General features: G+C 37.0%; 1 protein-coding gene across 2 annotated transcripts in view; it reads right to left on the bottom strand.

Annotated features, from left to right (window-relative positions):
* Positions 1-26654, bottom strand: part of LOC120808316 (adhesion G protein-coupled receptor F5) — a 73957-nt gene that overhangs the window by 1758 nt on the left and 45545 nt on the right. Inside the window, exons 2-21 of one of the 2 annotated variants that reach the window (XM_078093895.1) lie at positions 26043-26135; positions 25336-25439; positions 25194-25245; positions 24299-24448; positions 24035-24199; positions 23608-23760; positions 21128-21292; positions 20630-20770; positions 20322-20492; positions 18677-18721; positions 7107-7187; positions 5968-6074; positions 5815-5873; positions 5593-5732; positions 5286-5495; positions 4486-4698; positions 4148-4279; positions 3703-3878; positions 1535-1702; positions 43-1440 (exon numbers count right to left, since the gene is read on the bottom strand). In XM_078093895.1, coding sequence (XP_077950021.1) covers positions 43-1440; positions 1535-1702; positions 3703-3878; positions 4148-4279; positions 4486-4698; positions 5286-5495; positions 5593-5732; positions 5815-5873; positions 5968-6074; positions 7107-7187; positions 18677-18721; positions 20322-20492; positions 20630-20770; positions 21128-21292; positions 23608-23760; positions 24035-24199; positions 24299-24448; positions 25194-25245; positions 25336-25437 — 3828 coding nt within the window. In that variant the 5' untranslated portion in view covers positions 25438-25439; positions 26043-26135. The remainder of the gene's footprint in view (positions 1-42; positions 1441-1534; positions 1703-3702; positions 3879-4147; positions 4280-4485; positions 4699-5285; positions 5496-5592; positions 5733-5814; positions 5874-5967; positions 6075-7106; positions 7188-18676; positions 18722-20321; positions 20493-20629; positions 20771-21127; positions 21293-23607; positions 23761-24034; positions 24200-24298; positions 24449-25193; positions 25246-25335; positions 25440-26042; positions 26136-26654) is intronic. The other variant, XM_078093893.1, reaches the window with a different exon arrangement.

Raw genomic sequence — 26654 nt, 5'->3', positions numbered from 1 at the left:
AATACTGCTACGTAATTATTTAATTACAACTGTGGCAAATACCTGTAGGGAATTGAAGAAGGCAAAGGCAATGTGGATTCCCTTATTTGTTGAGTCTATCATGGTTCCGACTCCTAAAGCCCAGGTCAGTCCGAATAAAGGAGTCAAAATGACCACACACCTTAGAATGACCACCACTGTGTGCCTCTCATCTGCTTGGGCAGCGTCTCCCACACCTCTTCTTAGCATTTTGACCACGACCACGAACACTATTAAAAGATTGATGGAAACTATGGTCAAGGCAGGTATCACCAACGCCAGCAGGGCATGTGTCTGAAACCAGTTGAGCCAACAGGCATTGTCTTTCCTGATGTATCCATTTCCTGGTGCTGTGACAGCAACAGTAATAACAGCTATAATCAGGGGGTACCCATAGCCTAATACGAAGCCAATCCCCAACATGATTGACTTAGACATGTGGGAGAAGACCATGACCGTCCGGTAGAAGAGCAGTAGGCCTGACACCAGCATCCAAAAGAACAGGGCAAGGTAGAAAAAGTGCATGAAAAATGTTGCTGTGCTGCATGGACCAACTGGTACCAAATGATCCCCCCCTCGGTTTTCGAGGGGATTATCTGCAATAGAGGCTCCGATGATGAAACAGATGTTTGCAATCAACAAAGACACAGCACTGTTAACGATGGAAACATGACGCATGAAGGAAGTGCTATTTCTGGTCATGGCTTTCCAAATGTATCCTTCAATTATTAGACATATAACTAGGCTTGCCATAGATATCCCAACACCAACATAGGTGATTACATCCAAGGCAAATCCTATCCCTGAAGGGATGTTGGTTGACATCAGAATTGAGAAGGAGGTGAGATGGCTGCAGTTACAGGTTACCGTGTTGTTTATGTCGGAAACAAATTTACAGCCCTCACTGTCCCAAGCGCCACGATTATTAAAAAGTTTAAAGTTCCAAAAGACGCACTGCGGGCCTTGTGACAGCAACTTGTTCAGCTTGCTGTAGCTCAGAGTAACATTTTGAATTGTTTCATTTATTTGAACTAGCACAACAGCAGCGTTGACGGCAATGTCCACAACTCTGCTCTCATTGCCGGTGGTGTCCAAGACGCTGCTGGAGTTATGCCGCACCGGCATAACATTGTTAAGTGTAAGAAAGGTGATGGTGGTTATAAAGACGTTACGAAGGTTAATGTCTGGTATATCTATAAAGATGCTGGGATTCAGATCTGCACTAAAGGAGTTGTCGAATGATGTTCTGTTTAACAGTATCTGTTGAGTCGCCAAGGCCACCTCCCCGACCAATCCACCAGCGAGCAACTCCATTGAGCCCAGTAAACTTGAGCTTGCATTTCTGGTTTCATTGCCATTCAGAGTTGTCCAAGACTCTCTTGAACCATCACCGATAATGACATCAACCGTTTCAAGTACATCCTGCAGGTAAAGAGAGATTTCATTTTGATGGGGATACATCATAAAAAAAGTACACACATAACTCATATTAAGGGGCTACAGAGGTTTGACCTACCCTCATGAAGTCTTCACTGACCACCTCGCCAATATGGGCTGCAATGTTCTTTACGACGTCAACCGTAGCGGATATGGTTGCAGGTGACCTCAAAATTGTAGTTTTTTCTTTTCCTACAGCTGTGCTTAGATTTGTCGCAAATTCTGCCACTGTTTCTTCATTCAAACGCTAAAAGAATGAAACATTAAAAACAAAATCAAAATCATTCATGACACATGCAGAGATGTTTTTCTTCAGGCCACTAGAAACTGCCAGATTGTAGGTCAGGCTAAAAGAATGAGCTGCTATTAAGGATGTCTCTGTTCTTTTGGACCTGATATCAATCCGTCCTTTAATATTAAGTATCTGCCATCAGATGCCTAAAATTTTTAAATTTAGCCATAGCCAGCTGCTGTAGCTGCACCTGTAGCCTGCTGCATCTGACACCTTATTTCTTCATCCAAATTACTGAAGGTACTGAACCAGAGGTGTAAAAAGTATTCACATTCATTACTCAAGTAGAAGTATAGATACTAGTGTTTAAAAAGACTTCTGTAGAAGCTGAAGTATCAACTCAAGCTATTTACTTAAGTAAAAGTATAAAAGTACTGGTTTAAAAACTACTTAAAAGTTTAAAAGTAAAATTAATGTAAGATAATGTAAGGGACAAACTCTTAATGTGTAACCTCGCTCACAGAACATGTCAGTCCATTACATTCGTCTGAAAAATAAATACTCCAGTAATGTATAGATTTCTACATAAGTATACTTCGGTACTTGACACCTCTCTCAGTAAGTAAAATAATCCTATAAATGAACGTTTAACTGGGAGGAAGAGAGACATGGGGATAGACTCAGGTTCCGGTTCTGGACTCAACACAAAATTAATTTCCTCGTAGCTTTAGATTAATATTGTCTCTACTATTTGGTCAGGGCATCGTCAACTGCAAGTCTGACGCTGATAATACCTTCACCACAGTATATGAGACAGACCTCCCATCACAGAAACAATTTATAATAATAGAAACATCAGTTACCAGTTGTCTTACTCTTACATGTGAAATCTTTTATTTTTTGTCCAAAACTCTTAAACGTGTGATCTTTAACCAACTCTCCTCCTATCTCCACTGTTACAACCTCCTTGACCCCCACCAGTCAGGCTTCAAGGCCGTTCCACAGAGACTGCTCTCCTTGCTGTCTCAGAGCAACTCCACACTGCTAGAGCCGCCTCTCTCTCCTCTGTCCTCGTCCTTCTGGACCTCTCTGCTGCATTTGACACAGTCAACCACCAGATCCTTATTTCCTCCCTTCAGGAACTTGGTGTCTCAGGGGGTAACCTGGAGAGGATCTCTGTCGGAACCATGTCCTCTTACTACTGGAGTTCCTCAGGGTTCTGTACTGCGCAGGTCATCCCTTGTCATCTCCCACCTGGACTACTGTAACTCTCTCCTGCAGGTCTCCCTGCTCCCGCCATTTGACCTCTGCAGCTCATCCAGAATGCAGCCGTTCGACTGGTCTTTAACCTTCCTAAGTTCTCCCACACTCCTCCACTCTCTTCACTGGTACCGGTGGCTCATCCAGTTCTAAACACTGGTGCTCACGTACCATGCTGTGAATGGATGGGGTCCAGCTTACATCCAGGACCTGGTCTAACCCGACATCCCGACCCGCACTCTCTGCTCTGCATGTGATAAACTGCTTGTTCCTCCTCACTGAGAGCAAAACACTCGACTAGATCTCCACTCTTTGCTGTCCTGCTCCTAAATGGTGGAAGGAGGTCTCTGAAGACATCAGGACCACAGAGAGCCTTCACATCTTCAGACTAAAGACACACCTCTTCACACTCTACCTCCTCTGAAACACTAACATACTGTAGTACTTAAATTATACTTATGATGGCTCTTATCTATAGCAAGTTGTAGATCGGCTTATTTAATGAAATTGCACTTTCTTGTTTCTTGTTCTTTTAAAGTTTGTATCCTTATGGATGACATGGACTAATTGTAAGGCACTTTGGATAACAGCCCCAGCTAAATTACGTGTAATATAATGTAATGTGAATCCTCAATCTCATTTAAGCAAAAATTCAACTATGTCAAGGTACTGATTGACCAATTACATAATGGTGATCTGACAAAGATCAAAAGTTGAAGCTACGTATTGGTGAAGTAGCACAAATGATTCCCTACCTCCGATGCAAAAAACAACTCCTTGACTCTTGTTACGATGCAGGTGTCCTCGAAAACGGTCCACTTTCTTGTCACACACCGCGCCTTCTTGAACCCTTCTAGACCTGCGTCACATTTTATGGTTGATTCGTCGCCGTCTCGTCCATCACCGTACTGAACATTTGTACATGTAACTTCTAAAGAGTAAAATAATTAATTAATGTCACACAATTAGATAGGAAAAAAACAAGTAAAGTCTTTTAGTTCTCCGTTCACACCAAAAGCTATTAATAAGAAAATTATTTCCCCGAGTAGATTTGATGCCAAGGACGCTAAAAAGCGTAATGTTTAAGAGCGAATGAAACAAATTAGCTCCAAGTAGTCGGGCGCGTAAACCCGAGCAAGTAAAGCATTGCGAAAATTTGCTTCACTTTTGGTGTGAACGCAGCATGAGAGCTGCTCTTACCCTGTGTGAAAACGATAATCTCTGTTTTATCTTCATATGCTAAATTCTGAACTTTACAGGTGAAAAGTGGTCGCTCGCTGCAGCTCTCAAGGCGGTGATCATAGTTGATGCAGCCGCCAATGGCAGAGGAAACTGTGAACGTTTGTCAGTGTTAACGAGATAAACTGTGAACAGTTATACATATATATATATATATATATATATATATATATGTATGTACAATATGTGTATATATATATATATATATATATGTATGTACAATATGTGTATATATATATATATATATGTATGTACAATATGTGTATATATGAGTTTTCATTATCATTTGAGGTACCTACCAAGGGCCGAATCTTCTGACCCCCTGAACCAGTTGACGGTATAGGGGGACTGCACACAGCACTCAATGGATATTACCTGTCCCCCCCCGCCACATTTAACATTGACTCTTCTCTTCAGTCGTATGATGGGAGTTTCTTTGATTTCGCCGTTTGTTACAGCCCTTTTTTGACTGTACGATATGACTCCACCCGTCAGAGTACATTCGTAAAGTCCTGTGATTAAGAGAAACAAATGTCAATGATTACATTTTCTGGCGTAAAATAAATAAACAATGTTAACTGTCAACTGTTTTAAATGCATCTTAGTCTAAACATTTTGACACTGACACGTTGACATTACTTTCCTAGATGACTGTAGCTACCCTAATTGAAAAGGATAATCTAGCACCCAAGAGTATGTCCAATTAGTGTTGATGGTAAATGTAGTCTTATTGAAGCATTTCCTTAGACATTGATAATCATTTAGTAAATCATGCTCGCGTTTTAGAGTAAATAGACCATTACACTGTTGTCAATGTTGATCAATTTAGAACTTTAACCCATGCACAGTATTAGTGTAAAATAGTAAATGGACAGTTCTTCTAAAGCAATTTCCTAGTCTTCCAACCACTAAAAGGTGCTTTAACACTAAATGTCATCATTCACCCATTCACACAAATTCATACTGTGATGTTACCAGCAAGAGTGCCAACTGACAATCATCACTAAACATACATACTTTATGCTTTATACAAATTGCAAAGTGATTTCATGGTAATTGATTTGTTATTAGTTAACAACTTCAGCAAGCTAAGACTTACCAATATCAAGAAGGGCGACATTGTTAACTGTAAGGGTTGAGGTTGAGCCAGAGAGCAATACTTGATTGGTATTAATTTCCTTTCCATTGAATTTCCATTTAGAGCCAGAAATGGCTCCTATATTCAGCTCCGGAGAAACCTCACACATATGCACCATGGTTTGACCGGTGAAAATAGGAAATGGTTTTATGGTCTTTGTGGGGGTTTTACCTTTGGAAAAAAAATATATATACACATATATATATATATCACATTGTAATTCAATCAAGGTGAATAAAAATGTACTTACTTTTGTTTTAAAACTTACTGTTAATCAATGCAGTAACTGAGCCAATCACAGGAGCAATAGGCGTTATTGCAGTGATGAGGTTTTTATTTGCTGTTGCAACTTCACCCAGATTGATGTTTGATGTCTGAACAGTAAACTCTGTAATTACGCTCCCTTCTCTGTATGAACAAAGACAAGTCAAGGTCGTGGTGTAAAACTTCATCAACCTAAAAATGTTTTTGACAGCAGAATTGCCATTACCTGAAGCCGGTCACAGAAACTTTAATAAACCCTGTGATACTGCTATACTGGCTAACTAACTGGGGGAGAAATGTGGTTGGTAATATCAATATTGGAACGTAAAGAACTGATAAAACAAGAATCAATTTAATGCGGTGTGATCAATGCACTTACCACTTTATTAATACTTGACTCAAGTGTCTTGTATTCATCACTTAATGGATTGCTTAAATTGCTGTTGAATGTCCTGTCTAATTCGACAGACAGTTCCACATTGAGTCCTGTTTGTTTAAAAGAAATGAAATATATGAGCAAAGCTAAGAACAGAAAATGAATACATTTTGTTGTGATTGGGAAAAATTATATATTGTGAAGACTGAAGAGTAAAAGAAACATTTGAGAGCACAGCAAGCTGACTGCTTGAACGCCATGTAAGATAATCAAGGCTGTAAGGTAAGAGATCAGTGAGGGGGTGTGGTTTTTTGAGGTATGGTGGATACAGTGTGGTCTCAGCCAATCCCTGAGCTGGATGGTCCTTACATATGGGTGCAAGGACAGAGGACGTGTAAAACTTAGGAGGGCTTTAAGAACAGTATCTCTGTGGGACGATTTTCGGAAGTCGCAGACCTCTAGAGGTATTCCCTTCATAGCTAACTTTAGGGTCTATTCAATCAAATATTATTTATGTGACATTTTGTGACTTCACCTTGGAATTTTTAGAATGGACTATATATTCTGACTTATTCTGGTCTTGTTCTGGCGCTGGGCCTTCCAGAGAGAGAATTTTACATGCGATAAAACCCCAAATTATAGGTAGACAAGAAACCATGACTCACTTTCAAATCTATTTGAACAAAAGGGAGGACCAATGGTATAACCGTTTCTCTCTAAAGAGCTAATAGCTACTTAAAATCGTGAACTTCATTCACAATTAAAGTTGTAACGTAACTGTCAGAATTTAAATGTGTAAGCAAATAATCAATCTGTATTTAATGCTATTTGCTATTTGCTTTGATAACACACAAGTTAGTACACTTAGTACACACAAGTTGACTTAACACATGTTAAATATGGCACACGAAGTGTGTGGCAAAATTAGAGCTTTCTATTTAAACTATGCAAAATATATGCAATGCTTGAACAGTACTTAAATGCCAAATTAAATTGAATGGCCATCAAATATGACATTGGAATAAGGGTGTTTAGCCATCTGATCAAAGCAATGTACTTAATGATACAAGTTACATTTGGTGATCATAAACGGATACATAGCAGCATTTTTTACTGCATTGAAGCAAAACCTGTAACGATACCTATCAGGGTGTTGGTGGTGGTAGCAACCACTGGGGGAGTAGTGATGGTTGTGGGTGTGGCCTCGGTACTTGTGTTTGGAGCTAGAGTAAAGGTAACCGTGGATGACGCGTTACATGTGTTGTTTTGGCAAAATGCAGCAAATTAAATTCTGAATACATGAACTCAAAAACAAGTTGCTAAAAAGGTCATAACCAGTCCAACAAATACTACATGAAGTATTTCAGTAAATGTCAACCAGGAAGCGGTTTTCCTATGGGTTATTTCTAAATACCTACTGGTAACAAAAGTTGAAGGTGTAGGAACTGTCGTAGTTGAATGTGCAAAACAAAACATGGTTAAACACTGTCTTTTTACATATAATTACATTTACTCAAGCTGGATTTGTTATTTCTTTGCTAAAACTATTATTTTTCAGACACTTACTCGTTGTATTTGTTGTAGGTGTTGTGTTGACGACTGTTGTTGAATCTGAAGGATGATTCAAAAGATTAAATATTAAGAATACTGTAGAAGTATTTCAGTAAATGTCAACCAGGAAGCAGTTATCCTATTGGTTATTTCTAAATACCTACTGGTAACAAAAGTTGAAGGTGTAGGAACTGTCGTAGTTGAATGTGCAAAACAAAACATGGTAAACATGGTAAAACACTGTCTTTTTACATATAATTACATTTACTCGAGCTGGATTTGTTATTTCTTTGCTAAAACTATTATTTTTCAGACACTTACTCGTTGTATTTGTTGTAGGTGTTGTGTTGACGACTGTTGTTGAATCTGAAGGATGATTCATAAGATTAAATATTAAGAATATTGTAGAAGTATTTCAGTAAATGTCAACTAGGAAGCAGTTATCCTATTGGTTATTTCTAAATACCTACTGGTAACAAAAGTTGAAGGTGTAGGAACTGTCGTAGTTGAATGTGCAAAACAAAACATGGTAAAACACTGTCTTTTTACATATAATTACATTTACTCAAGCTGGATTTTTTATTTCTTTGCTAAAACTATTATTTTTCAGACACTTACTTGTTGTATTTGTTGTAGGTGTTGTGTCGACGACTATTGTTGAATCTGAAAGATAATTTATACGATTAAATATATAACTGCAACCTCAAAAGTAAACAAAATATTACATCAAGTATTTCAGTGAATCTCAACCAGGAAGCTGTTATTTCTAAATACCTACTGGTAACAAAAGTTGAAGGTGTAGGAACTGACGTAGTTGAATGGGCAGAACAAAACATGATAAAACACTGTCTTTTTACATATAATTACATTTACTCGAGCTGGAATTGTTATTTCTTTGCTAAAACTATTATTTTTCAGACACTTACTCGTTGTATTTGTTGTAGGTGTTGTGTTGACGACTGTTGTTGAATCTGAAGGATGATTCATAAGATTAAATATTAAGAATATTGTAGAAGTATTTCAGTAAATGTCAACTAGGAAGCAGTTATCCTATTGGTTATTTCTAAATACCTACTGGTAACAAAAGTTGAAGGTGTAGGAACTGTCGTAGTTGAATGTGCAAAACAAAACATGGTAAAACACTGTCTTTTTACATATAATTACATTTACTCAAGCTGGATTTGTTATTTCTTTGCTAAAACTATTATTTTTCAGACACTTACTTGTTGTATTTGTTGTAGGTGTTGTGTCGACGACTATTGTTGAATCTGAAAGATAATTCATACGATTAAATATATAACTGCAACCTCAAAAGTAAACAAAATATTACATCAAGTATTTCAGTGAATCTCAACCAGGAAGCTGTTATTTCTAAATACCTACTGGTAACAAAAGTTGAAGGTGTAGGAACTGTCGTAGTTGAATGTGCAAAACAAAACATGGTAAAACACTGTCTTTTTACATATAATTACATTTACTCAAGCTGGATTTTTTATTTCTTTGCTAAAACTATTATTTTTCAGACACTTACTTGTTGTATTTGTTGTAGGTGTTGTGTCGACGACTATTGTTGAATCTGAAAGATAATTTATACGATTAAATATATAACTGCAACCTCAAAAGTAAACAAAATATTACATCAAGTATTTCAGTGAATCTCAACCAGGAAGCTGTTATTTCTAAATACCTACTGGTAACAAAAGTTGAAGGTGTAGGAACTGACGTAGTTGAATGGGCAGAACAAAACATGATAAAACACTGTCTTTTTACATATAATTACATTTACTCGAGCTGGATTTGTTATTTCTTTGCTAAAACTATTATTTTTCAGACACTTACTCGTTGTATTTGTTGTAGGTGTTGTGTTGACGACTGTTGTTGAATCTGAAGGATGATTCATAAGATTAAATATTAAGAATATTGTAGAAGTATTTCAGTAAATGTCAACTAGGAAGCAGTTATCCTATTGGTTATTTCTAAATACCTACTGGTAACAAAAGTTGAAGGTGTAGGAACTGTCGTAGTTGAATGTGCAAAACAAAACATGGTAAAACACTGTCTTTTTACATATAATTACATTTACTCAAGCTGGATTTGTTATTTCTTTGCTAAAACTATTATTTTTCAGACACTTACTTGTTGTATTTGTTGTAGGTGTTGTGTCGACGACTATTGTTGAATCTGAAAGATAATTTATACGATTAAATATATAACTGCAACCTCAAAAGTAAACAAAATATTACATCAAGTATTTCAGTGAATCTCAACCAGGAAGCTGTTATTTCTAAATACCTACTGGTAACAAAAGTTGAAGGTGTAGGAACTGTCGTAGTTGAATGGGCAGAACAAAACATGGTAAAACACTGTCTTTTTACATATAATTACATTTACTCGAGCTGGATTTGTTATTTCTTTGCTAAAACTATTATTTTTCAGACACTTACTCGTTGTATTTGTTGTAGGTGTTGTGTTGACGACTGTTGTTGAATCTGAAGGATGATTCATAAGATTAAATATTAAGAATACTGTAGAAGTATTTCAGTAAATGTCAACAAGGAAGCAGTTATCCTATTGGTTATTTCTAAATACCTACTGGTAACAAAAGTTGAAGGTGTAGGAACTGTCGTAGTTGAATGTGCAAAACAAAACATGGTAAACATGGTAAAACACTGTCTTTTTACATATAATTACATTTACTCAAGCTGGATTTGTTATTTCTTTGCTAAAACTATTATTTTTCAGACACTTACTTGTTGTATTTGTTGTAGGTGTTGTGTCGACGACTATTGTTGAATCTGAAAGATAATTCATACGATTAAATATATAACTGCAACCTCAAAAGTAAACAAAATATTACATCAAGTATTTCAGTGAATCTCAACCAGGAAGCTGTTATTTCTAAATACCTACTGGTAACAAAAGTTGAAGGTGTAGGAACTGTCGTAGTTGAATGGGCAGAACAAAACATGGTAAAACACTGTCTTTTTACATATAATTACATTTACTCGAGCTGGATTTGTTATTTCTTTGCTAAAACTATTATTTTTCAGACACTTACTCGTTGTATTTGTTGTAGGTGTTGTGTTGACGACTGTTGTTGAATCTGAAGGATGATTCATAAGATTAAATATTAAGAATACTGTAGAAGTATTTCAGTAAATGTCAACAAGGAAGCAGTTATCCTATTGGTTATTTCTAAATACCTACTGGTAACAAAAGTTGAAGGTGTAGGAACTGTCGTAGTTGAATGTGCAAAACAAAACATGGTAAACATGGTAAAACACTGTCTTTTTACATATAATTACATTTACTCGAGCTGGATTTGTTATTTCTTTGCTAAAACTATAGTTTTTCAGACACTTACTCGTTGTATTTGTTGTAGGTGTTATGTTGACGACTGTTGTTGAATCTGAAGGATGATTCATAAGATCAAATATTAAGAATATTGTAGAAGTATTTCAGTAAATGTCAACCAGGAAGCAGTTATCCTATTGGTTATTTCTAAATACCTACTGGTAACAAAAGTTGAAGGTGTAGGAACTGTCGTAGTTGAATGTGCAAAACAAAACATGGTAAAACACTGTCTTTTTACATATAATTACATTTACTCAAGCTGGATTTCTTATTTCTTTGCTAAAACTATTATTTTTCAGACACTTACTCGTTGTATTTGTTGTAGGTGTTGTGTCGACGACTATTGTTGAATCTGAAAGATAATTTATATGATTAAATATATAACTGCAATCTTAAAAATAAACAAAATATTACATCAAGTATTTCAGTGAATCTCAACCAGGAAGCTGTTATTTCTAAATACCTACTGGTAACAAAAGTTGAAGGTGTAGGAACTGTCGTAGTTGAATGGGCAGAACAAAACATGGTAAAACACTGTCTTTTTACATATAATTACATTTACTCGAGCTGGATTTGTTATTTCTTTGCTAAAACTATTATTTTTCAGACACTTACTCGTTGTATTTGTTGTAGGTGTTGTGTTGACGACTGTTGTTGAATCTGAAGGATGATTCATAAGATTAAATATTAGGAATATTGTAGAAGTATTTCAGTAAATGTCAACCAGGAAGCAGTTATCCTATTGGTTATTTCTAAATACCTACTGGTAACAAAAGTTAAAGGTGTAGGAACTGTCTTAGTTGAATGTGCAAAACAAAACATGGTAAACATGGTAAAACACTGTCTTTTTACATATAATTACATTTACTCGAGCTGGATTTGTTATTTCTTTGCTAAAACTATTGTTTTTCAGACACTTACTCGTTGTATTTGTTGTAGGTGTTGTGTTGACGACTGTTGTTGAATCTGAAGGATGATTCATAAGATCAAATATTAAGAATATTGTAGAAGTATTTCAGTAAATGTCAACCAGGAAGCAGTTATCCTATTGGTTATTTCTAAATACCTACTGGTAACAAAAGTTGAAGGTGTAGGAACTGTCGTAGTTGAATGTGCAAAACAAAACATGGTAAAACTGTCACGGTGTGGTTTCACTTCCTGTTGTATTTTGTAGTTTTCTGCCACTCGTGTCCCCGGGTAACTTCACTTCCTGCCTTGTCCCGTCATCCCCTGTGATCGTCTAATAGTTTCCACCTGTGTCCAATCACCTGCACCTCCCTTGTGTATTTAAGCCATGTGTCTCCTGTGTCACTTGTCGCGTCATTGTCTTTAGCCACGCATGTCCTTGTCTTTCGTCACACATGTTGCCTGCTGTTTTTCCTCCCGGTTCCTGTGTTTTTGGATCTAGTAATTATTAAAGTCTTTTGTGTTTCCTGACAACTCTGCGTTTGAGTCCTGCCTTCCAACCCCAACCCTGACAAAAACACTGTCTTTTTACATATAATTACATTTACTCAAGCTGGATTTGTTATTTCTTTGCTAAAACTATTATTTTTCAGACACTTACTCGTTGTATTTGTTGTAGGTGTTGTGTCGACGACTATTGTTGAATCTGAAAGATAATTTATAAGATTAAATATATAACTGCAATCTTAAAAATAAACAAAATATTACATCAAGTATTTCAGTGAATCTCAAACAGGAAGCTGTTATTTCTAAATACCTACTGGTAACAAAAGTTGAAGGTGTAGGAACTGTCGTAGTTGAATGGGCAGAAAAAAACATGGTAAAACACTGTCTTTTTACATATAATTACATTTACTCGAGCTGGATTTGTTATTTCTTTGCTAAAACTATTATTTTTCAGACACTTACTCGTTGTATTTGTTGTAGGTGTTGTGTTGACGACTGTTGTTGAATCTGAAGGATGATTCATAAGATTAAATATTAAGAATATTGTAGAAGTATTTCAGTAAATGTCAACCAGGAAGCAGTTATCCTATTGGTTATTTCTAAATACCTACTGGTAACAAAAGTTGAAGGTGTAGGAACTGTCGTAGTTGAATGTGCAAAACAAAACATGGTAAAACACTGTCTTTTTACATATAATTACATTTACTCAAGCTAGATTTGTTATTTCTTTGCTAAAACTATTACTTTTCAGACACTTACTCGTTGTATTTGTTGTAGGTGTTGTGTCGACGACTGTTGTTGAATCTGAAGGATGATTCATAAGATTAAATATTAAGAATATTGTAGAAGTATTTCAGTAAATGTCAACCAGGAAGCAGTTATCCTATTGGTTATTTCTAAATACCTACTGCTAACAAAAGTTGAAGGTGTAGGAACTGTCGTAGTTGAATTTGCAAAACAAAACATGGTAAAACACTGTCTTTTTACATATAATTACATTTACTCAAGCTGGATTTGTTATTTCTTTGCTAAAACTATTATTTTTCAGACACTTACTTGTTGTATTTGTTGTAGGTGTTGTGTCGACGGCTGTTGTTGAATCTGAAAGATAATTTATACGATTAAATATATAACTGCAACTTCAAAAGTAAACAAAATATTACATCAAGTATTTCAGTAAATGTCAACCAGGAAGCTGTTATTTCTAAATACCTACTGGTAACAAAAGTTGAAGGTGTAGGAACTGTCGTAGTTGAATGGGCAGAACAAAACATGGTAAAACACTGTCTTTTTACATATAATTTCATTTACTCGAGCTGGATTTGTTATTTCTTTGCTAAAACTATTATTTTTCAGACACTTACTCGTTGTATTTGTTGTAGGTGTTGTGTTGACGACTGTTGTTGAATCTGAAGGATGATTCATAAGATCAAATATTAAGAATATTGTAGAAGTATTTCAGTAAATGTCAACCAGGAAGCAGTTATCCTATTGGTTATTTCTAAATACCTTCTGGTAACAAAAGTTGAAGGTGTAGGAACTGTCGTATTTGAATGTGCAAAACAAAACATGTTAAAACACTGTCTTTTTACATATAATTACATTTACTCAAGCTGGATTTCTTATTTCTTTGCTAAAACTATTATTTTTCAGACACTTACTCATTGTATTTGTTGTAGGTGTTGTGTTGACGACTGTTGTTGAATCTAAAAGATAATTTATAAGATTAAATATATAACTGCAACCTCAAAAGTAACCAAAATATTACATCAAGTATTTCAGTAAATGTCAACCAGGAAGCGGTTATTCAATGGGTTATTTCTAAATACCTACTGATAACAAAAGTTGAAGGTGTAGGAACTGTCATATTTGAATGTGCAAAACAAAACATGGTAAAACACTGACTTTTTACATATAATTACATTTACTCAAGCTGGATTTGTTATTTCTTTGCTAAAACTATTATTTTTCAGACACTTACTCATTGTATTTGTTGTAGGTGTTGTGTTGACGACTGTTGTTGAATCTAAAAGATAATTTATAAGATTAAATATATAACTGCAATCTCAAAAATAAACAAAATATTACATCAAGAATTTCAGTAAATCTCAACCAGGAAGCTGTTATTTCTAAATACCTACTGATAACAATACTTGAAGGCGTAGGAACTGTTGTTGTTGAATGTGCAAAACAAAACATGGTAAAACACTGTCTTTTTACATATAATTACATTTACTCGAGCTGGATTTGTTATTTCTTTGCTAAAACTATTATTTTTCAGACACTTACTTGTTGTATTTGTTGTAGGTGTTGTGTCGACGACTATTGTTGAATCTGAAAGATAATTCATACGATTAAATATATAACTGCAACCTCAAAAGTAAACAAAATATTACATCAAGTATTTCAGTGAATCTCAACCAGGAAGCTGTTATTTCTAAATACCTACTGGTAACAAAAGTTGAAGGTGTAGGAACTGTCGTAGTTGAATGGGCAGAACAAAACATGGTAAAACACTGTCTTTTTACATATAATTACATTTACTCGAGCTGGATTTGTTATTTCTTTGCTAAAACTATTATTTTTCAGACACTTACTCGTTGTATTTGTTGTAGGTGTTGTGTTGACGACTGTTGTTGAATCTGAAGGATGATTCATAAGATTAAATATTAAGAATATTGTAGAAGTATTTCAGTAAATGTCCACCAGGAAGCAGTTATCCTATTGGTTATTTCTAAATACCTACTGGTAACAAAAGTTAAAGGTGTAGGAACTGTCTTAGTTGAATGTGCAAAACAAAACATGGTAAACATGGTAAAACACTGTCTTTTTACATATAATTACATTTACTCGAGCTGGATTTGTTATTTCTTTGCTAAAACTATTGTTTTTCAGACACTTACTCGTTGTATTTGTTGTAGGTGTTGTGTTGACGACTGTTGTTGAATCTGAAGGATGATTCATAAGATCAAATATTAAGAATATTGTAGAAGTATTTCAGTAAATGTCAACCAGGAAGCAGTTATCCTATTGGTTATTTCTAAATACCTACTGGTAACAAAAGTTGAAGGTGTAGGAACTGTCGTAGTTGAATGTGCAAAACAAAACATGGTAAAACTGTCACGGTGTGGTTTCACTTTCTGTTGTATTTTGTAGTTTTCTGCCACTCGTGTCCCCGGGTAACTTCACTTCCTGCCTTGTCCCGTCATCCCCTGTGATCGTCTAATAGTTTCCACCTGTGTCCAATCACCTGCACCTCCCTTGTGTATTTAAGCCATGTGTCTCCTGTGTCACTTGTCGCGTCATTGTCTTTAGCCACGCATGTCCTTGTCTTTCGTCACACATGTTGCCTGCTGTTTTTCCTCCCGGTTCCTGTGTTTTTGGATCTAGTAATTATTAAAGTCTTTTGTGTTTCCTGACAACTCTGCGTTTGAGTCCTGCCTTCCAACCCCAACCCTGACAAAAACACTGTCTTTTTACATATAATTACATTTACTCAAGCTGGATTTGTTATTTCTTTGCTAAAACTATTATTTTTCAGACACTTACTCGTTGTATTTGTTGTAGGTGTTGTGTCGACGACTATTGTTGAATCTGAAAGATAATTTATAAGATTAAATATATAACTGCAATCTTAAAAATAAACAAAATATTACATCAAGTATTTCAGTGAATCTCAAACAGGAAGCTGTTATTTCTAAATACCTACTGGTAACAAAAGTTGAAGGTGTAGGAACTGTCGTAGTTGAATGGGCAGAAAAAAACATGGTAAAACACTGTCTTTTTACATATAATTACATTTACTCGAGCTGGATTTGTTATTTCTTTGCTAAAACTATTATTTTTCAGACACTTACTCGTTGTATTTGTTGTAGGTGTTGTGTTGACGACTGTTGTTGAATCTGAAGGATGATTCATAAGATTAAATATTAAGAATATTGTAGAAGTATTTCAGTAAATGTCAACCAGGAAGCAGTTATCCTATTGGTTATTTCTAAATACCTACTGGTAACAAAAGTTGAAGGTGTAGGAACTGTCGTAGTTGAATGTGCAAAACAAAACATGGTAAAACACTGTCTTTTTACATATAATTACATTTACTCAAGCTAGATTTGTTATTTCTTTGCTAAAACTATTACTTTTCAGACACTTACTCGTTGTATTTGTTGTAGGTGTTGTGTTGACGACTGTTGTTGAATCTGAAGGATGATTCATAAGATTAAATATTAAGAATATTGTAGAAGTATTTCAGTAAATGTCAACCAGGAAGCAGTTATCCTATTGGTTATTTCTAAATACCTACTGCTAACAAAAGTTGAAGGTGTAGGAACTGTCGTAGTTGAATGTGCAAAACAAAACATGGTAAAACACTGTCTTTTTACATATAATTACATTTACTCAAGCTGGATTTGTTATTTCTTTGCTAAAACTATTATTTTTCAGACACTTACTTGTTGTATTTGTTGTAGGTGTTGTGTCGACGGCTGTTGTTGAATCTGAAAGATAATTTATACGATTAAATATATAACTGCAACTTCAAAAGTAAACAAAATATTACATCAAGTATTTCAGTAAATGTCAACCAGGAAGCTGTTATTTCTAAATACCTACTGGTAACAAAAGTTGAAGGTGTAGGAACTGTCGTAGTTGAATGGGCAGAACAAAACATGGTAAAACACTGTCTTTTTACATATAATTACATTTACTCGAGCTGGATTTGTTATTTCTTTGCTAAAACTATTATTTTTCAGACACTTACTCGTTGTATTTGTTGTAGGTGTTGTGTTGACGACTGTTGTTGAATCTGAAGGATGATTCATAAGATCAAATATTAAGAATATTGTAGAAGTATTTCAGTAAATGTCAACCAGGAAGCAGTTATCCTATTGGTTATTTCTAAATACCTTCTGGTAACAAAAGTTGAAGGTGTAGGAACTGTCGTATTTGAATGTGCAAAACAAAACATGTTAAAACACTGTCTTTTTACATATAATTACATTTACTCAAGCTGGATTTCTTATTTCTTTGCTAAAACTATTATTTTTCAGACACTTACTCATTGTATTTGTTGTAGGTGTTGTGTTGACGACTGTTGTTGAATCTAAAAGATAATTTATAAGATTAAATATATAACTGCAACCTCAAAAGTAACCAAAATATTACATCAAGTATTTCAGTAAATGTCAACCAGGAAGCGGTTATTCAATGGGTTATTTCTAAATACCTACTGATAACAAAAGTTGAAGGTGTAGGAACTGTCATATTTGAATGTGCAAAACAAAACATGGTAAAACACTGACTTTTTACATATAATTACATTTACTCAAGCTGGATTTGTTATTTCTTTGCTAAAACTATTATTTTTCAGACACTTACTCATTGTATTTGTTGTAGGTGTTGTGTTGACGACTGTTGTTGAATCTAAAAGATAATTTATAAGATTAAATATATAACTGCAATCTCAAAAATAAACAAAATATTACATCAAGTATTTCAGTAAATCTCAACCAGGAAGCTGTTATTTCTAAATACCTACTGATAACAATACTTGAAGGCGTAGGAACTGTTGTTGTTGAATGTGCAAAACAAAACATGGTAAAACACTGTCTTTTTACATATAATTACATTTACTCGAGCTGGATTTGTTATTTCTTTGCTAAAACTATTATTTTTTAGACACTTACTCGTTGTATTTGTTGTAGGTGTTGTGTTGACGACTGTTGTTGAATCTGAAGGATGATTCATAAGATTAAATATTAAGAATATTGTAGAAGTATTTCAGTAAATGTCAACCAGGAAGCAGTTATCCTATTGGTTATTTCTAAATACCTACTGGTAACAAAAGTTGAAGGTGTAGGAACTGTCATAGTTGAATGTGCAAAACAAAACATGGTAAAACACTGTCTTTTTACATATAATTACATTTACTCAAGCTGGATTTGTTATTTCTTTGCTAAAACTATTACTTTTCAGACACTTACTCGTTGTATTTGTTGTATGTGTTGTGTTGACGACTGTTGTTGAATCTGAAGGATGATTCATAAGATTAAATATTAAGAATATTGTAGAAGTATTTCAGTAAATGTCAACCAGGAAGCAGTTATCCTATTGGTTATTTCTGAATACCTACTGGTAACAAAAGTTGAAGGTGTAGGAACTATATTAATATAATATACTATAATATTTTATAATAATATGAAAACTTTTAAAGTATAAAACAGTATGAAAACTGTCAGAAAAGTAGAAAACACACACATTTTTTCAGTTTTTCAATTGTAAAATTCACCAAATTATCTATAATAACAGTTAATGAATCTGAAAAGAAATTCTAAGACATGTCCTATTTGTAAATGCTTTTATATATTGAGTTAAATACTATCTTAAACAGTCTTACTTGTTAGTTTTGGAGTTGTTGTTGTATTGGGACACACTCTGAAGTCTGTAAGCAGGAAGAGAGCCAGAAGATTGTGCTGAATCGATACAAATACATACTGACATGTCCAAGGTTACTACTGTATTTAAAAGTTGCACAGATAGTTTGAAGGTACAACATCACAACATTTTGATATTACACTTGAAAAAGGCACACATCTTTATTTTTGCCACCCAATTCATATTCCGGAAAAGCGTGTGCATTAAAATTGCTGACAATTTCATCACATTTTAGGATATTTAATACATTTAAAAACCAGCCATTTAGATGAAATATAAGTTTGATCATAATTTGTTGCAGTTTTTGCTTTTATTTAGTTAGTTATTTAGTTTTCTATTCATTGTCTTCCACTTGTCCAGGGCTAGGAAGGCCTCTCCCCAGCAAGAATATACAGCTCTTTCTGGGGAAACCACAAATGCGATCCATAGTCTTTACAGTGTATTCTAACCAGGAGCCTATTACCAGTTGTCCTTGCATAAATTGCCAAGATAAATCCAGGAACAGGAGAAAGGAGGACTCAAACGCAGAAACCATAACTAACGAAGACCACAAGCTGGCTTGGGGCAAACAGGGACCAAGATCCGGCAAAGGCGGAAGGCCAGCAAAACTATCCAAAACGAGTCCCCAATATTGACTAACGAACTGACAAGGAGACAAGGGACACATATCGGCTGGATTCGAATAGTCAAAATAAAAACTCCTAACGTCTGTTCCTAGTTGCCAACCGTCCCTTAAAATACGGAATCGTCCCGTAATAAAATAACGCGTCCCGTTTTGAATCGAACAGGACGGGGTTTGTTTCGTATTTTTCGAGCTGTCGTCACTGCAGCATCCTATTCGGCCCTGTATTGGGTCATACTGCCATCATTGGTTTGATTGGCCATGAACCTGAAATAAACCAATCAGAGTCAGAGGAGGGCGGGACTCTTGAGTGTCGATTTGAAAGAATGGTGGAGGTAGCGTCCCTTCTCCCGTCGGCTGTAGCATCCCTTATTTTTCTGTACTAAAGGTGGCAACCCTACTGACTACTTTTCCTCTGTGAAAAACATTACAGGGTCAAGTAGAGGTCAAATTCACCTTCCCAGATCTGCTCTAGCCAGCGTGCATCTCTTCTACAAGGCCATCAGACATGCAGGCGTGGTGGTCGGTCATGATTGTTAGTTCTCGTTAACAGCCAAATGATCCGTCACTACTTAAATATTGCTGCCGCAAGGAATTGTGGGACGTAATGATCTCCTTTCCTTTCGTAAAGGATGGTCCAGTACTCCCTATGCTAAAGGGGCTAAATGAGGAAGTATTGAAGCTACTTTTGAATTGACCAAGTCATTGATCTACTGTAGTAGTACGAGTAGTAGCGGTAACCAAGCTTTCATTTCCTCATTCATTCATTCACTCTGTATCAGGTGGATTTTAGCAGCAGCGGCAAGCAACTAGAATGGTACTTACTGAGGGAACAGTTTTGATGTGAGAGAAGTTGGAATGTGGACATTATTCTTCAGCACCGGCCCGTCTATGTGTTTTATTGAAAGTACTATTCTTATTAACATTTTAACAAAAAGTTAAAAAAGGGTTTCTGCATTGAGACACAGAGCTGGCAGTGACTTACTGTGCTGATCAGCAGACTGGCAGTGTTGTCCATCAGGGGGAATGCCACTGATGCATCCACACGTGTCGTCGGTGATGTTGTCACAGGATCCGTATTTGAAGCACTGGTCACATGACCAACGATACTGGTCCTCACATCTGCACTGGTAACCAGCGCTGCTCGGATAGCAAACTGGAAACCATCATATATGTTGAGTAAAAGATTATACCTTGAATTCAATGTGTAACATATTTAAGTACATCACCAGTTGGATGAAGGGTTATATATGCCATGTTAACACATTACACTTCAAAAGGCATTATTCTCACCTGTAGAAATATTTAAGTCAGAGACTAGAATGGTGTCGGTAATGCTGATCGGGTAACTGATGCTCCTCAGTAGGTCTCTGACACCAACATCTGTGGTGTTCAGCTCAATAGAAACCAGGTAATCATAGACAACTGGAGGGGCTGTAGAGACACAGAAAAGCATTACGTTCCATTATTTCTGATCCGTGCTGTGATTATTAGGACTTCTGTGTCTTCAGTCTGTTTGCATCAGCTGTTTTGATGCTCAAGAATAAACACATTCATCTTTTTGTCAAGATTTCTCCAGATGTCCAGTCTTAACATTGAGCCAATATATACAATCAGCAAAGAGCAATTGCTGAAATGATATGAGGCCTAGGATTATAGCTAGCCGGCACAAAAAGATTATTCTATTACAATACATAAAGATGTATTGTCCCATTTGTTTATGTCCATAATCTTTGCGTAAAAAGACTCGACCCAAAACATCAAGATTCAGCTGATATGTAAAAGAATCACCTGTCTGTGGCTGGCAGTACTGCCCGTTGGTAGGAAGACTGTTGATGCAACCACATGTCCCTCCAATGATGTCGTCACAGGCTCCGTATGTGAGACAGTTGTCATATGACCAAACATACTGTTGCTCACACCTGCACTGGAAGTTTGTACCATTTAGGAAACACACTAAAGGAAACAAGAGAAAGGTAAGTAAAAGTGTTAAACTGTATGCATCAGACATTTCATTTTGTTGAGAACTACGAGGAACATGGGAACCTTTTGCATTTATCATTCAGAGGTCGTCTACTCTGTTTGGTCTCTGGGGACTGCGGATTTGACATTGTGTAACTTTGATATGTGTGTTTGTGCGCAGGCCTTGATGGTTCCATTGTTTTGTTTTTGTTGTTGACTATTTCAAAACAAAATGAGGACATATGTGTTGTTTATTAAATATTTGTGTCCAAACCCCTCCAAAAAGGAGATAAGACTCTTTTTCCAGAAAAGAGGTTTAATAAACTCTATAATGCAGTATCAATGCAATGCGATAACTTTCCTGCTAATCTGCAGTCTCAATATGTGGAAAACACACTTTCAGGTTCAACCTACGTAATTCAAAACAAAAAGATAATAATATAAAATATGCTACCAAAGTACTTCACTAGGTTTAATAATCAAAGTAAACTTAAAATAAACATTTCAGTAACATTTGTTACTGCATTACTACAAAGGAGAGCCAAGGGCGTTCCTGGATGGCACTTTAACTAGAAAGGACCACGCCATCCACTGAAGGCGTTTGTCATGAGTGAACATGTAATTGAATGATTTTGTCTGGTTGGTTGGATGGGTTGTGGGGAACTACGCCGGGGGATCCGTCGTGCGCCCTGTGGCACGGCGAACCTCCAAAAGACTGCCATTACGTGAGGTGTGATTGAGCGACTTGAAGGTCTTTTAAGATCCAGACAGATGCAGCGATGATGGACTTGTGAGGACCAGGCCCATGATTTGGATGGGATGAGGGTGGACGGGCATCCCGGTGCCTTGTTGCTTTACGTTCTTGACAGTGTTAGGTTGTGGTTTGCATTACGTTCTGCGTTGTTTGTGCTAAGTTGCTATGCTACGTTACCTTGTGTCTTTTCTTGTTGAGTAACATTCTCGAGTTGCCTTGTTAGGTTATCTTGTTGTGTTACATTTTTACATGTTGTTGCTGAAGATTAACGTTAGCTGTGAGTTGGTGTCCCGGTGTTGGTAGCTCTGAGCTCTGGCAACTGGGAAGGTTTCTCTTTTCTGCTACATTATTGTGTAAATGCTGAGGATTATCGCTGTGGGCCGGCATCTCGGTGCTAGTGGCTCCAACTAGCATGGGTGGCTACGAATGGTGTAACTGGAAGGCATGAAGGTCTATCCCAATGGAAACGCCTGGCAGTGGGGGGGCTGGAAGAATGTGGTGAGTATGCTGGCATCCCGGTGCCGTGCACCGGCTAAACTAGCTGGGGAGGTTGAGGATTGTAGCTGTGAGCTGGCGTCCTGTTGCTGGTAGCTCCAAACGGCGTGGGTGGTAGTGGTGATTTCCATTTGGTGTTGCAATGCACTATGGGAAGTGCTGGGGGCAGTGTTGCCTCCATGTTTAACTGCAACCAAGGCGAGGAAGAATAATGTTTTTTGAACAATCATGGTGAAAAAGAGCGTGAGCGGGCCAAACATCTGGGGGGATTTCATTATTAAGCCACGCGAAACACTACAAGGTTGCATCTGCAAGACGGGGGGCAATCCGGTGCCATGAACTGCTACTGCTGGGTGATTTGTATCTTTAACTTAACACGTTTTGACGCGTTTTTTTGCGTGACGTTAAATGATTTAAGAGTTTAACTCTTGTGTCTGATCTATTGAAAGGGAATCCTTTTTCCATTACTGCTTCTTTGCGGGGTTACAACGCTCCGGTCCGGAGATTGATGAAGGCTGGATTTTGGGGGGGTCGGCCGTAGCGTGGTGATGGAGCTTCCGGTTAACTTTACGTGTCGTAAGCCTGGAATAGTCGGGGGAGGCTGGCTTACTCTACTCGGTTGCTTCTGGGGAAAAGCGGCATTTGGATCACGGAGGCAATGTTAGGATCTCGTGGAATACTGGAAACTTCAACTGGAAGTGGTTCGTGCTGGTCTTTCCTGGAGAGAATGTTGTTATCGTCTGAAGGGGAAGGTGCGATGGCATCTCGGTGCCGCAGGTTAGATGACGTAAAGTAGGTAAGGTGTTCGTATGAACAGGAAGAGCGGGTTGGGCTGTATTTATAGGAATGCCGGATGGGGGGTGGTAGAGGCGTGGTCCTGCTCCTGAAATATGCTAATTAGCTTCAAATAATATTAACAATAACTAATAAATAAAATATCTATCAGAGAAATCCATCTCAAACGGAATCAAACACCCTGTTTGAATGGTACACAACACACGTTACCACACACAAATGACAAAAGTCTCGATCGGTGTATCAGATGAAGCTCCATTCTCACCTGTGGTGATGTTAATGTGAGTGACGTTGACAATGGGACCCAAGCTCAGGAGTTCAGGGCCGTGCTGCAGGAGGATCCTCAGCTGGTCCACTATCTGAATGTCTGAAACGTTCAGCTCCACGTCCACTGTGTACTCAACCGGAGTTAGCAGCGCTGTAGGAACAGCACATTTACGGTCTCATTGTTCATTTCAGGGACAAATATCAATTGGGCTAAAATTCTACAAGCACGCATTGTGCAGTACATGGGGGTGACATTCTTCTAAAGTGGAACTCAAATTGAATTGGCATTAGTTTTATCCATACGTAAAGATTAACTAGAGGGAGGATAAATGAGTGATTGGCAACAACTGGACCAATCAAATTTGACTACTGTATGCACATTCTTAGTCAAGGACAGCCTCTATTATGGTTCACGACTTGATTACCTGACATCAGCTGGCAGGACTGGCCATCGTCCGGAATGCGGTCGATGCATTTACAGATACCTCCGGATATTTCACCACAGGCTCCATACTTGACACAACTGCTGTACGGCCAAGCAAAGTTTTCCTCACATCTGCACTGGAAGCCAGCTTCTCTTGGGGAGCACACTGTTTGAGCAGATTTAGTGTGTATACTATTAAGCTTGGTAGGATGTTTGTCTTTGAATGTTTCATAGAAGGCCGAAGCCTGAGGCTCAAGCTACTCACCTGTTGTGACAATAATCTCAGAGATCTCTGTGCTGTTATCAAGTACTATGGGGAAACTGGTATTCGCCAGGGACTGAAGCAGCTGGAATGTTTGTAGATCAGGGGCCGTCACAACGACATCAATAAGGTAATCCGATTGGTTCGTTGGTACTGCAAGTATTTACATGAGAGAATGTTGGCGGCCATGCATCCATGATGAACAAGGTATTCAGTCGTGTTGGTTTTCTTGTTGTCAGTGAGAAGATTGACAACACTTTCATGCCAGTACATTGTAGTGTTACAGCCTAGAAACAATTTGCCCAGTTTAGCAAAACTGACTAATTCATTCCATTCCATTTCTATACAGCTTATCCATAGAGGGTGGGTGCTGGGGTCAATCCCAGCTGCCGTTGGGACGGGTTACACCCTAAACTGGCCTTCAGTCGGTCTTATTCACATGCGTGTAACTTGATTGACCAATGAACCCAACCTGCATTACTTTGGACTGTGGGAGACAGACGGAGAGAAACCACGCAAACATGCAAACTGCACGCAGAAGTGACCTGGGACCTTCCTGCTGCGAGGCGACAGTGCCGCCCGTCGGCTAGTTTACATGCCAAGTTAACTTATAAAGACAGAAACCACGATGCGGTAATGAAGGATTGTTTCCTCCTGGACTTTTTCTTTGTTAAACTGATCAACGTGAATTCCTTGAAATGTCGTCACAACAGCAACAAAAAGACCCTTCAGGTCAGCTGTCAACTTAAAAATGATAAATGTTAAAAGCGATCCAATCTCATGGCTGTGTCTTCATATGTTGGGACAAATCTTCACATCTGACTTTGACTTATAAAGCAAATCAGCATATTTCCCAATATAGAAATCCTATTCAATCGTATTCTTTAATGGGACTCACCGCTCCTTTTCTCCCTGACGGGAGATACAGAGTGTTCTTCTTCACTGTGCACCTGGAGGCACAGAGGACACAGTCACACAGTGGCTTTGTGTTATTAATCAAAACCTCAGTTCCCACGTTTTCCCTTCAGCAGTGGACCTACCTGTAAGACGGGACTTGAGAAGCACCTTGTTTCCAAAATAATATTTGTCAGCAGAAGGGCGGTGGTGATCATGACCATGATCACATGACTGGGTATTGCCATTCCTTTAAAGACGGGTTGGAAAGAACAGAAAATAAAGTTTCATTGAGCTTCAGCACGGCCCTGACTGCCCATGTCTGTAAGGCATCATAAGGATATTTTACTTACTTACTTACTCACTTTATAGTCTGCTTTTTATTATTGCAGTAATACAGTGTAGTGCATGGCCATCTCTGTCGCACTCTGAGATCTGTTGGTGAAGAGTGCGTTATAAATATATGTATTATTGTTATTAGTGTAGTTGCTACACTAATAAATAAAAAAAACATTAAAAAAATACTTTATCGCTTTATTTATTTTTCTGCAACAATGCGAAAGTTGTAATACCTCTTTTTTCATAATAACACATGATACATTTGTATGCATTTTAATCTAATGATAAGACACTGTAAGTGTTCATTGTTTGCTTTAAGTAAAGTGAAAGAAAAACATCATCTAATGTAAAACGGATAACTAAGGATAAGGAAAAGGGATAAGTATCTTTGGTGAACCCAGTCAGCAGTGACTCGCGCCGAAACCTACTTGTGCTCTCGAGGGTAACTGAAAATCGTATTTCTTTATCTGGAGACAATAAGCACACAATCTTCATTGTTTGAATCTAAACCCACCTTGAATGACTTGTCCTCTTTTACGTTGTCTTTAACTTTGCTCAACAGATATTCTTCCACATGTTGGCCGTGGCTCAATAAGATCTAGTGGCGCTAGATGAAACAAGGCAAAAGATTTAGTAGTTTAGGATGCAGAATGGTACTGAGTCAGATGATTACATTGATGATGCTTCAAAGAATCCAATCATATATTTTTATCTTTTTTGTTGATTGAACAGGATATAAAAAATGGAAAGGCTGTGCATTACTGACACCAGTGGTATTTAGAAAAGTCAGCCAGCTGCTAAAGCCCCTATTATGATTGCCACTTTAATGGAAAGATGAAAGATGATCCATAGTTCTGCAATTGACAGGGAACAAAGACACAAGGTTTTGACAGCAGGGAAGGTATGGGTATATAATGGGTATATAATAGGTTGGCTCTCAGGTTCAAACATCTCCTTTGTTAAGTACTGCACCGAACAAAGGAGATGTTGAATTCACGTACTTCAGAACTATGTGAATCAAAAGTCATGAATCTCAAGAAATCCTGCATTCAACATCCATCAATAACGTTTAACGTTATGGTTTAACTGGTTCAACTAAGTAACAGTTAGTGGAAGTCAATCAACA

Source organism: Gasterosteus aculeatus, chromosome 18 (assembly GCF_964276395.1).
Source record: "Gasterosteus aculeatus chromosome 18, fGasAcu3.hap1.1, whole genome shotgun sequence".
Taxonomy (NCBI): Eukaryota; Metazoa; Chordata; class Actinopteri; order Perciformes; family Gasterosteidae; genus Gasterosteus; species Gasterosteus aculeatus.
Note: the sequence above shows the minus strand (reverse complement) of the source record. Positions and strands in the feature narration are given on the sequence as shown.